General features: G+C 34.1%; 1 protein-coding gene across 1 annotated transcript; it reads right to left on the bottom strand.

The window, feature by feature from the left end:
* Positions 1-737: 737 nt before the first annotated feature.
* LOC121738266 lies at positions 738-3,512 on the bottom strand. The gene is made up of 3 exons (XM_042130220.1): positions 3,432-3,512; positions 1,147-2,298; positions 738-764 (listed from the first exon to the last, which is right to left on the bottom strand). The coding sequence occupies exons 1-3, from the start codon at positions 3,510-3,512 to the stop codon at positions 738-740; spliced, it is 1,260 nt and encodes a 419-aa protein (XP_041986154.1).
* Positions 3,513-12,552: the final 9,040 nt, after the last annotated feature.

Raw genomic sequence — 12,552 nt, 5'->3', positions numbered from 1 at the left:
ACAATGGGAATATGGTTTAGATTCGCGAACACGACAAGCAGGCAAATCGCCCATTAGCGGAAATTGTGGTCGCGGATTAGATTTAAAACATAGGTTACATTTACTAAGTCGCCTTCTTATAACGTTGCGAGCACCAAAAATCCAGTATTTCTGTCTCATTATTGGAAGTAAAAGACCAGGTCCGGTATGTAGATTGCGCTTATGTTCGTAATCGATAATTAGATCAACAACATGATCCTTTCCTGGCAATAATATTGGATGTTTGCTATCGTAATCGAGATTTGCGTTCGCAAGCCTTCCGCCTACACGAAACAGGCCTTCGTCAATATATGCGTTTAACTTAGCGAAATATTTAGGCAAATTACTATTTGACAAATTAAGTTTAAATTCTTCGGAAAAATGAACACTTTGTACATCGCGTAAAACTGCTAATTCTGCATAATTTAAATGTTGAATTTCAAATTTACGAGGAAGCTTCTTTATAAAGCGAAAAACTAGAATGACTATGCGAAGAAGTTTTGGCCATGAGGAAACGCGTCTAGCCAACTCATATAAAGGCGGGTATACACGTTCAACTACATTAGTATTTAATACGTTAATTTTAATTTCAGGCGGGTCGACACAGCTGCTAGTATCGATTTTTTTAAGCGGCCATTCCGTAACAGGTAAATGAGCAAAATACGGGCCATTATAGTATAACGGATGTCTGACTAACTGATTTGGAGTCAAGCCTCTGCTCAGACAGTCAGCAGAGTTCTCGGTACCTTTAATATGGTAAAAAATTTGCGGGTTTACATTTTCTTGAAGCTGTGCCACTCTGTTTGCTACATAAGTTTGCCAGCGTGCGGGAGTTGAATTAATCCATGCTAACGTGACCATACTATCAGAAAAAGCGAATGTATTGTGTACGTTACAACGACTGCGATATGTATCTTGAACAGTACTTATTAATTTAGATAACATTAAAGCGGCATTTAATTCTAATCTAGCGAGCGTGATTTTTGTTTTAGACGGCGCTACTCGTGACTTAGCACACAGTAAGCTAACCATAGATCGGCGAGTTTCTTTACAATAAACATGAAGATAAACTACTCCACCGTATGCGCGCTCGCTTGCGTCGGCGCAACCGAAAATGGTGAGAGTTACATGCGGTTGAATACCTACAAATCTCGGAATTATAATTTGCTGTAAACAAGGCAACTCATTTACGAAAGTGTTCCATAAAGAAATTATATTTGCGGGCGGTGGGTCATCCCATTCTATATGACTTTCCCATAGCGATTTAATAATTAATTTTGCTAAAAGCGTGACAGGAGCTACGAATCCCATCAAATCCCAAATCCTAGCCACAAATGAAAGGATGTTACGTTTAGTACACTTACGGTCATCCTCTGTAACGCGAAAACAGAAATTATCTGAAGCGGGCGACCACTGTAGGCCTAATATTTTAAGGTTTCCGTCTGAACCTATATCAATTAAATCGGTCACTCTAGCCTCAGAAGGCATAGCACCAAGAAAATTTGATGAATTACTAGCGAATTTGACTAAGTCAAATCCGCCGGCGGCGAACAAATCAATCAGCTGTTTTGACGCGGTTATAGCTTCAGCGGTATTTCTAAAACTCAGGGCAACATCATCTGTATATATTGCGTCCTTTTCTAAGGCTGCAACCGCAATAGGAAATCGTGAACGTTCATCGTTCATAAGTTGACGTATTACGCGCATGGCTAAGTACGGACTACATGTCATACCAAAAGTTACTCTATTAAACTGATACAATTGAATAGGCTCATTCGAGTTAAATCTATACAAAATTCTTTGATATTGTCGAAAGGACTCTTTAACTGTCACTTGTAAAAACATTTGTCGAATATCAGCGCTTACCGCGACCGGAAACAGTCGGAAATTTAAAATAATTCGAAACAAATCCGATTGTAAATTTCTTCCCGTGTGTAAAATATCATTTAACGAAATACCTGAAGATGTTTTCATACTAGCATTTAAAACCATTCGAACCTTTGTTGTTAATTTATCTCCTCTGACTACAGCGTGATGCGGAATTACATAATATTGATTCGAATTAAGCGTGTTGTTATTTACAATTGTAATATAACCCTTTTCTATATACTCATTTATTATTTTATCGTACTCACGTTTAACTAGCGGATTTACTGACAAACGGCGTTCGAGAGATAAAAAGCGGCGCTCGGCGATATGCCTAGACTCTCCTAGCGACGCGGGGTCAGTCTTAAATGGTAGCGCGACCGAGTACCTACCATTACTATCTCGCGACGTAGTCTGTTCGAAAATATTTTCACATTCTTGTTCAGCGGGAGTTAAATAATTATCACTAGGTAGTTCTTCCGTATCAAAGAAACGGGAAATACAATTTTCAAACGTACAATTAAAATTACAAAAGAAAGTCTGAGCGCGATCGTCAGTTGACGCGGTCTGAGCTTTGCCTAAAATCAAAAAACCGAGTGTAGTTTCTATAGCGATAGGTTCGTTTGAACCGCGAGAAAACTTACGTTGTAACAATATGCGAGCGAATACTTCACAACCGAGTATCATATCAATCGTACCGGGCTGGTAATAATAATTATCTGCGAGCGGCAAATCCTTTAAATAAGATAGCGAAGAAATGTCAACTTTACATGAGGGCAATTCACTAGTAATTCTATCAACCACGTAAGGCTGTATATCAAACCGAACCTTATCATTTAAGCGAGAAATTAATTTTAAATTTGTTAACCCGCAGGGGTTATTCACAACATCACCTAAACCAGAAACTTGAGCGTTTTGAGCGGAAAATAGCGGTAAATTTAAGCGATCACAACATTCACGCGTAATTATATCTTTCATAGAACCAGAATCTATTAAAACACGAATAGGTATTAATTTTTTCGTATCAAACTGTTGGGCGTAGCATACCGCTGTACCTAAAAGTACAGTTTGACAATTATTGTAAATGTTACGCGAAGGGTCAATGACCTCCGAGTGCGTATTCGTAACACAAAGCGAAATATTTTGATTGTCTCGTGCGGAAGCGAAATTAATTTGTTGCACATCCTCTGACTTAGAAGTGCGTGCGGGCGGGAAATGCGCGGGTGCGTCTGCAATATGCGCGGTTTGTGCGTATGCGTGGGGAGCGTGTTCTTCATAAGAAGCGGGAGCGGGAGGGTATGCGGGAGGGCGAAGCCCTAATGAGAGAGAGTTGCTGCGTGTACTTACGCGGGGAGGGGAATTCTCATATGCGGGAGAATAAGAGGGAGCGTTGTTGCATGTATTTATGCGGGGAGCGGAATTCTCATATGCGGGAGAATAAGAGGGAGCGTTGTTGCATGTATTTATGCGGGGAGCGGAATTCTCATATGCGGGAGAATAAGAGGGAGCGTTGCGTGCTTCTATTCGGGGAGCGTGCGAGTAGGCACCAGCGCTGGCGCGCGGAAGCGAACTATTATAGCGAGCTGCGGCTGCGGGCGAGCGGGAAAACATTGCGATATGTTTATCATTGCGGTTATGATTAGGTTTTGCGGGAGTATTTAAATTATTGTTATGACCTTCAGCGTGAGTCATTGTATTAGCGAAAGTTTGTTTTGTAGAATCCGAAAAATGTATAAGCGAGTGATGATTACGCGAACAAAAACGACAACGTTTAATAGAATTACAATCTACTATTGAATGACGGTGGCTAAGGCAATTAAAACATAATTTATTAATTTTCGCGTACGTATAACGTTCAAAGGGATTTAATGATGTAAATTTAGGACATTGATACAACTGGTGTTTATCAACATTGCAACAATTACATTTTAATGATTTAGTTTCATTAAATGCGTATGGAGACGGTGAATCATACCTACTTTGAATGTTGACAAATGTTTTAAACGTTTTTTCTGTGTCGCGGCGCGAGTTTTGTAAGAATTAGTATTATTATTGTTTTGTGAGCTCGAAAACTTTACAATATTATTAACATTGGTGCGACTTAGAACGCGATACTGGTCTCTGATAAATTTAATTAATTCAGATGATGTTGGGAATTCTTTGTTTTCTCTAATATGCATTTCAAAACACTTAACAGTTTCTAAATCTAACGATCTCAATCCTAAGTGAACAAACATGAACTCAGCTAAATTTGTTATATCGATTTGTTTTAAAGCGGACACAAGCGTCGAGTATTTATCTACAAAACCCTCCAAAGCGGCCGGAGTTGCGGTATTTATTACTGGTAATTTAAGAAGTTGGTTAAAATAAGACACTGCAAGTGAACGTTTATCGTTATATTTGTCACAAAGTGCGGACCATAATAATGAATAATTGTCGCCCGTAGGTAAAATTCCCTTACTTAAGTCGAGCGCGTGCCCCGTTAATCTACCAAGCAAATATTGCATTTTCTCTGAGTTGGATAAAGTATTATTACTATGTATTATGTTGTGGAAATTTTCATAAAAAATAGACCAATTTTGAATGTCCCCGTTAAAAGAAGGTAATTCTAATCGCGGCAATCTAATTTTAGAATTATTGTCGTTATCATGATTACAATTCGATTTTACAACGCTTTCTTTTGATTCTATGGTGGAGCGGTTGGCTACTTCAATTTTGACTCGATTATACAAGTCATCAAATGCGAAAATTTGCTGAAAATCAGGCGATGCGTTAGGATCAAGAATTAAAGTTAACTCATTTTTATTATTAATTGCGGAAATAAATTCGGCGCGGATACTATCTATAGTTACGCAATTGGTTAAAAAATCTTGCGAACTTCTAGTGGGCGCGGTCGATATTGGAATCGAATCAAAAACAGATTGCATACGTTGAAAATACGCAGCGGCTTTAATTTCAGCGAGTTTTAAGTTCCGTTCGCCTGCCATTTTTGCTGAAGCGTCAGCGTGCTCATGGCTTCGTGTCGTCGCCATTTTGTTTTACACAAATTATACGAGAAAAAGCGAGTTTGCGGATAAATATAACTAAAAAACGCGGTAAATAACGCACAAATTAAGAATATTATGCGGCTCGTATGGACCAAATGGTTTGTATGCGAATTTAGTGGACTGTATTAGGTTTAAAAATTTATAAACTATGAATCGTTACCACACCACAAGTTAACATCTGCTGCTGCATGAATACACCAATATAACAAATTAGAAATCTTACCTTGGATGGGAACAGCGGATTTCCAGCGTCACTTGTATAGGGGGGCCCCCTTTTTTAGCGGTTATAGAAAATTCGCGGCTTTTAGCGTAGCGCGGTGCGGTGCGCGGAGCGCGGCTCAAGCGGAACAGAGGAACTTCACTCTTTCAGTCCTGCGGCCACGATTTGCGACGAACTTCACTATTGGCGCAAGTGGCGCCAAACTCGCGTAGCGGATATCGAGGGAAAGAGAGGATTATTAGGACAGGATCGATAAGACCTCGTCCAATGTCATAACAGTGCACAAACACAACAACAGATGGCGTTATAAATTATATGCGGCAACAATTCATAGAAATATAACAAACGGCGCCTTCAACTTGTCTCGTCATCGGACATAACAGGTAATAAAGTCAAGCCGTTTTAACCGACTTCCAAAAAGGAGGAGGTTATATGTTCGTCTGTATATTTTTTTTTCTATGTTCAACCATAACTTCGCCGTTTGTGGGCCGATTTTCATGATTTTTTTGTTGTTGTATAGGGTTGAATCCGAATTTGGTACCATGTTCATAAAAGTTGGTGATCTGATGATGGGATCCATGAGGAATCGAGGGGACTCCTTGAAATTTGTATGGAAACATATAGTGATTTTGATTTTTTCTGAAGCATTCGAGGTAAATGCTACCAAAAAGTAAGACTTCGCACCAGGTTATACCCTGGATCCAAAGGTACCGAACAGAACTTTTGAATCCTTATATATACAGGTTCGGGGATTTCGGCGTTGTTTAAACAACTGAAAGCATAAGCCAACACATCAATTTGATTGATCATCATCATCACAATCATAATTATACCATGGGTCATCACACAAAGACTCAATTGTTGGTACTTTTCATGATATTTACATCGGAGCAGATGTTTTTGATGATTATTTCGCTGTTTGTGGACCGATTTTCAAAATTCTCTTATTGTTGTATAGGATATAATCTTAATTTTGTATGACAATTACGAAAGTGGTGAGCTGATGATGGGATCTATGAGCAATCGAGGGAAATCCTTGAAATTTATCAAAACACTCATAGTGGTTAAAATGTTGTTTCTAGTAACATAAACATATGTTACAAATAAGAGAAATTTCATACGAAGGTGTCTCTTGGTCCAAAGGCACTGAACAGAACTCCTGAATCTATAAAGATGAAAATTTGGAAATTGCTGCATCGTTTAGATAACTCCAAGCATTTACCACAATTTTGCTTACAGTAATATAATATGGATAGTTAATAATCGTAGTGGTTATCTACGCTTAAAGCCTTGTCTTGTAGGTAACTAAAATCAGTGAAAGGCCTTTGCCCAGCGGTGGGACAGTATAGGCTAATTAAAAGAAACATAAAATAGGGTATCCAGGGCTGAAAAGCAAAATTAAGTTCCTACATTATTAACCAGCATTAGCTATACATGATCTTGAAAATTATTTTGTTCTTTTAAAGTGTATTATTATACCACCTCGGTACTACGGTTACTAAGTTGGCAATTTGATAATGATATCCATGTGTTATATAGAGTGCTCCTCAAAATTTATAAGGAAACATAATATTAAGTGATTTCGATTTAGTTAGAAGTATTCTAAGCATACGCTACCAAGTAAGATTTTTCCACGGGTATACCATGGTTCCGAAAGTACTTAGAGAACTTCTGACTCTTTGGTTTCATTGTTGTTTTAAGAACTGAAAGCATAATAATATGCTACTATGTAAATTTTACTCAACGTACTTAATTCAAGCTTGAGTTAGATGTGATAGTTTCATACCTAAATCATATCTATCTACAACTGACACTTATGTATTTACCATTACATAAATAACTAAAAAGAGTGAAATTATTATTTTTTAACAAAAAATTAAAACCGACTTCCAAGGTAAAAACAATAAGAATATTAACTAAAAAGTATTAAATAATTCTTTCTCTAATAGTGCCTTTTCCAGAATTCATCAAAATCCCAACTATTTCTGTGCATATTATAGACTAGGACCAATAATTTTTAAAACAAAAAGAAATTACAGTAGGATGAAACCCATTACAAAAGGAGTAGAATATTATAAAAATTAAGGGAAAAATAATTTACGGGCGATCTGAGTTAGGGAACAGTTTGGGGCGAGGTTTTAAGGGGGAAAATCGGTTTATCTCGATTTCTGGCAAAACTAATATTCCTCCGAAGAAAAGTCAAATGGCAAAGTTATAGGTAAGAAAAAGATCTAAAACTTTTCTATTCACACTTTTTCTCCATAACCTCAAAATGTATGTGAAAAATTCAAAAAACCATGTTTTTGGTTTTTTATTTATATCTTTTACAAAAATTATTTTTTTTTTTCACGAAACTTGGTGATAACTTACATTTTTAAGTCTTAAATATGCTGTCATGTATTTGATTAGAAATATTTATTTTTCACCTTATTTTGAATTTATATTGAAAAAATACCCTAATTTTCAATCGAAAATATGACCGTCAAAATATCAGCTTTTTAAAAAAAAATTATATGCATTCTATTCGTTGAAATATCTACTTTCCGACGGTGAAAGAAAATATATATTTCACCATAGTAAATCTTCTCAGAAAATGCAAAAAATCGAAAAAAACTCGAATTTGAAAAAAATTTTTAAACATTATGAATAAATTTATCTAAAAAATGTGATTGCTGCAATTTGTTACAGTTAAAGAGTTGATTTATTTAATTCTTATTACATTTATTTCTTAGAAAATCTCATTATATATAAATATAAATGTAGATCTATACTTATAAAATAACATGTCCTGACTGACTGAATGATTTATCATCGCTAAGCAAAAACTGTTAAAATTACAGCCACAAAATTTGGTACTAGGGTTGTTCTATTAAGTAGAAACCCACTAAGGAAGGAATTTCGGAAATTTTACCCCGAAGGGGGTGAAATAGGGGTTGAAAGTTTGAATGAAAGTCCGTCATTTCTCAAGTTAGAAACGTGAAAGTTTATTTTTGGGCTGCTGATTAAAAGTGAATGGATACTTATTTAAGCGTTATTGGAAATTTTACCCCCAAGGGGGTGAAATAGGGGTTGAAAGTTTGAATTAAAGTCCATCATTTCTTAATTTAGAAACATGAAAGTTTATTTTTGGGCTGCTAATTTAAAAATGAATGGATACGTATTTAAGCATTTCTGAAAAACCTACACCTAAAGGGGTGGAATAGGAGTTGAAAGTTATTATGAAAAACCTATTGATTGAAAATAAATAAATACGTTAAAAATAATTAAATTGTAATTTTTAATACACTTTATATTTGCGAAAATTATTCATCTTTGTTATAATTTATTATACTACTATGCTGAGACGGATGAAGTCGCGGGCAACAGCTAGTCGTACTATTAAATGTAGATACTTTATTCTGGTTGCGTTATTCATTACAATATTAAACACATTAATCTTATCAATAATAAATACCTTATAATAATTAAATAAAATCAAAATATAATATCTTAAAAGACATAAGCCGAAAAATATACTTTCATGTTTCTAAATTAAGAAATGACGGACTTTCATTCAAACTTTCAACCTCTATTTCACCCCCTTGGGGGTAAAATTTCCAAAAAACGCTTAAATACGTATCCATTCACTTTTACTCAGTAGCCCAAAAATAAAATTTCACGTTTCTAACTTAAGAAATGACGGACTTTCATTCAAACTTCCAACCCCAATTTCACCCCCTTGGGGGTAGAATTTCCAAAAACGCTTCAATACGTATCCATTCACTTTTATTCAGTAGCCCAAAAATAAAATTTCACGTTTCTAACTTAAGAAATGACGGACTTTCATTCAAACTTTCAACCCCTATTTCACCCCCTTCGGGGTAAAATTTCCGAAATTTCTTCCTTAATAGGTTTCTACTTAATAAAACAACCCTAGTCACCAAATTTTGTGGCTGTAATTTTAACAGTTTTTGCTTAGCGATGATGATTCATTCAGTCAGTCAGGACATGTTATTTTATAAGTATAGATCTACATTTATATTTATATACAATGAGATTTTTAATGAAAGAAATGTAATAAGAATAAAATAAATCAACTTTTTAACTGTAACAAACTGCAGCAATCACATTTTTTAGATGAAATTACTTATTCGTAATGATAAAAAAAAAATCAAATTCGAGTTTTTTTCGATTTTTTGTATTTTCTGAGAAGATTTACTATGGTGATATATATGTTTTCTTTCACCATCGGTAAGTAAAGATTTCAACGAGTAGAAAGCATACCAATTTTTTTAAAAAAGCTGATATTTTGACGGTCATATTTTCGATTGAAAATTAGGGTATTTTTTCGATATAAATTCAAAATAAGGTGAAAAAATAAATATTTCTAATCAAATAAATGACAGCGTATTTAGGACTTAAAAATGTAAGTTATTACCAAATTTCGTGAAAAAAAAAAATCTTTTTTGTAAAAGATATAAATAAAAAACCAAAAACATGGTTTTTTGAATTTTTCACATAAATTTTGAGGTTATGGAGAAAAAGTGTAAATAGAAAAGTTTTAGATCTTTTTCTTACCTACAACTTTGCCATTTGAATTTTCTTCATAGGAATATTAGTTTTGCCAGAAATCGAGATAAACATTTTTTCCCCCTTAAAACCTCCCCCCACACTTTTCCCTAACTCAGATCGCCCGTAAATTATTTTTCCCTTAATTTTTATGATATTCTCCTCCTTTTGTAATGAGTTTCATCCTACTGTAATTTTTTTTCACTTTTCATTATTTTTGAAGGTATTGGTCCTGGTGTATTATAGTCTTTACTACTTTGAAGTCGGTACCAGTCCCAAATATTTCAGATATTCTGACATTGACTGAAGTCATGGTTTAATTAGCTGGTACCGACTTCAAAGTAGTGAAGACATACACAGAAGTATAGTATGTACAGAAATAGTTGTGATTTTGACGAATTCTGGAAAAGGCACTATTAGAGAAAGAATTATTTAATACTTTTTAGTTAATATTCTTATTGTTTTTACCTTGGAAGTCGGTTTTAATTTTTTGTTAATTAATTCAAAAGTATCCATGTTGCTATGAGACTCAATTTCAATATTTTTATGCTGACACAAATTTAAAATATCCTTATATAATAATTCAAAATTTTTGCGATAATTTTCATAAAATGGAACGTCTTCCGATTTAATTTTCCCTTTACTTAAGTTTTCTGTAAAACCAACAACCAACCAACCAACTAGAATATTCGCTATAAAATTGCCTCATTGAGCTTAACACTTAATATATTCCCTACACGTCTATTCGGTCCAATTTTTATTAAATATGTTCTAACTTCTTTTAATTCCTCATATAATTTTTCTAAAGAAATGTTCATAACTTACCAATTTACCACCAAACGTAGAATTTATTTATTTTAGTATAGGTTATAACTACTTTAAAAACATTTTAAGCACATAAAATTACAGTGATTAAACACGAGTACACTCAGTAAAATAAAGAATACACAATTAATAAAATGCTAGTATAATGTTGGTGATCATTTACTAATTTTGGTGATCATTTACTAATTTTGGTGATCATTTACTTATTTTGGTGACCATTTACTATTTTTGGTTTTAAGATGTTAAATCTTTTTGGTTATCATTTTACATTAAAATGGTGGTCTGTATTTTGGTGTGTACTAAATTAGATGGTAGTTTTAATATTTAAATCTGGCCACACTGACAACGTGCAATCCCAAGGCTACGTTCGCTTCACTTGGAGTGGGGGTTGACGGGTAAAAATTGTGTATAAATACCCCAAGAGCGCAGTATGATGCGAATTTTGACGGAAGAACAATTGTAAGAGGAATCTCTGCCCGAAAGTGTACCACTGTATAATATTGTAGAATAAATGTATTTGAAAGTCATCATGCAGTTTCTTATCAGGTGATCGTTTACTATTTTTGTCTGTGAAATGTTACTATTTCTGGTGATCAGTTAATTATAAGCCATTAATAATTTGGCTATAAAAATTGCATAGTTTTTAACGTGTGTTTACGGATTCTCATCACTTGAACTATAGTTAATTGATATCATGAACTAATTGACTTTTTTCCCTGTATCATAATGTGCTTCGAAATAATCGACAAATAGAAATATTCAAGAAAATAAACGCACACTGCTTATATGAAAATAAGCACAAAATGGCCACGGGCTAATGACGGGCTAAGGCTACATCTATACTATAATACTTTATCTGTGGTACCTACACTAATGAGGCATTTTCTTATTTTTTTAATTTGATTGTCAAACAGTTTCCATTTTAGTAACTAGATGGCGTATGGGTAGACAACTATCGGTAATACCAGGCAATACCATCAATAATTGCTACAAAAGTGGGCAAAAGAATGTAAAACTTGATACATTTCAATTTGAAAAAGACACGATGATATTCCAATGAATAGGATAATAAAGTTATTATAACGATGTATTAGTTAAAACATCATCTCTGCATATTTTGTGAATTTAAAATTATAATAAGTTGGTTTTTACAAAATAAAAGTGCAAAAAACTAAAAATTGCAGTGTTTATTCACTAAAATATAAACTAAGTATATCAGTGCAAAGTTATCAAATTAGTGACAAGACAAACAAAATAACTGTGCCGTATAACCAGCCGTGCCAACTGCTGTTCGCAATTTTTAAATTTTCGTATTAATACGAACGATAAATTATACAAGGAAAATCAAGAACATCACAATTCACATAAGGAGAAGAGCAATTATTTACATCTCGCAAGATAATTTCATCACTATTATATGCTACACTGCAGCTGCTTCGATGAGAAAGTACCTACTAAGAGGTCAATCACAAATATAATAAGTATTTAAAAACAACTTTCCCAGACGCCCAGTTGCTCTTGCGAAAACATTTTTTTTCCCCATCCAATATTACTACACCGGTAGGAAGTCTAAACAGACAGGAATCCGACAGGAATCAGAAAATTGCAAGATACAAAAGAACCTTCATTGCAGCCTTTCAGTGTGCTTCGTTTCAGTTTCTCGGACTCTGCTGTTTATTGTATTAAAAATAGGTGTACATACTATGTTGACATCGTTTTCTATCATTTATTATATGTACCGTACATACAGTAAGTAGTATAAAGTAAAAGGTTGAGGTAAGGTAAATTATTGATAATAATATTCTGTGAAACACAATTCACCTAAAGGAACTGTACAATATTATGCATGCAATCGGATCTATCTGATATCCTAAGAAATAAGATTGTAATTTTGTAAAATATTAAAGGAATAAGCATGACGAAATAAAAAACAAAACCTAATTAAAATTATTTAAGTACTTTAAAACTAATAACTTGCATGAAAACTTGTTTGTGGTTTGAAGTTCAAAAGCCTATATAAATAGAATA

This window comes from Aricia agestis, chromosome 22, assembly GCF_905147365.1.
Source record: "Aricia agestis chromosome 22, ilAriAges1.1, whole genome shotgun sequence".
In the NCBI taxonomy this organism is placed as follows: Eukaryota; Metazoa; Arthropoda; class Insecta; order Lepidoptera; family Lycaenidae; genus Aricia; species Aricia agestis.
Note: the sequence above shows the minus strand (reverse complement) of the source record. Positions and strands in the feature narration are given on the sequence as shown.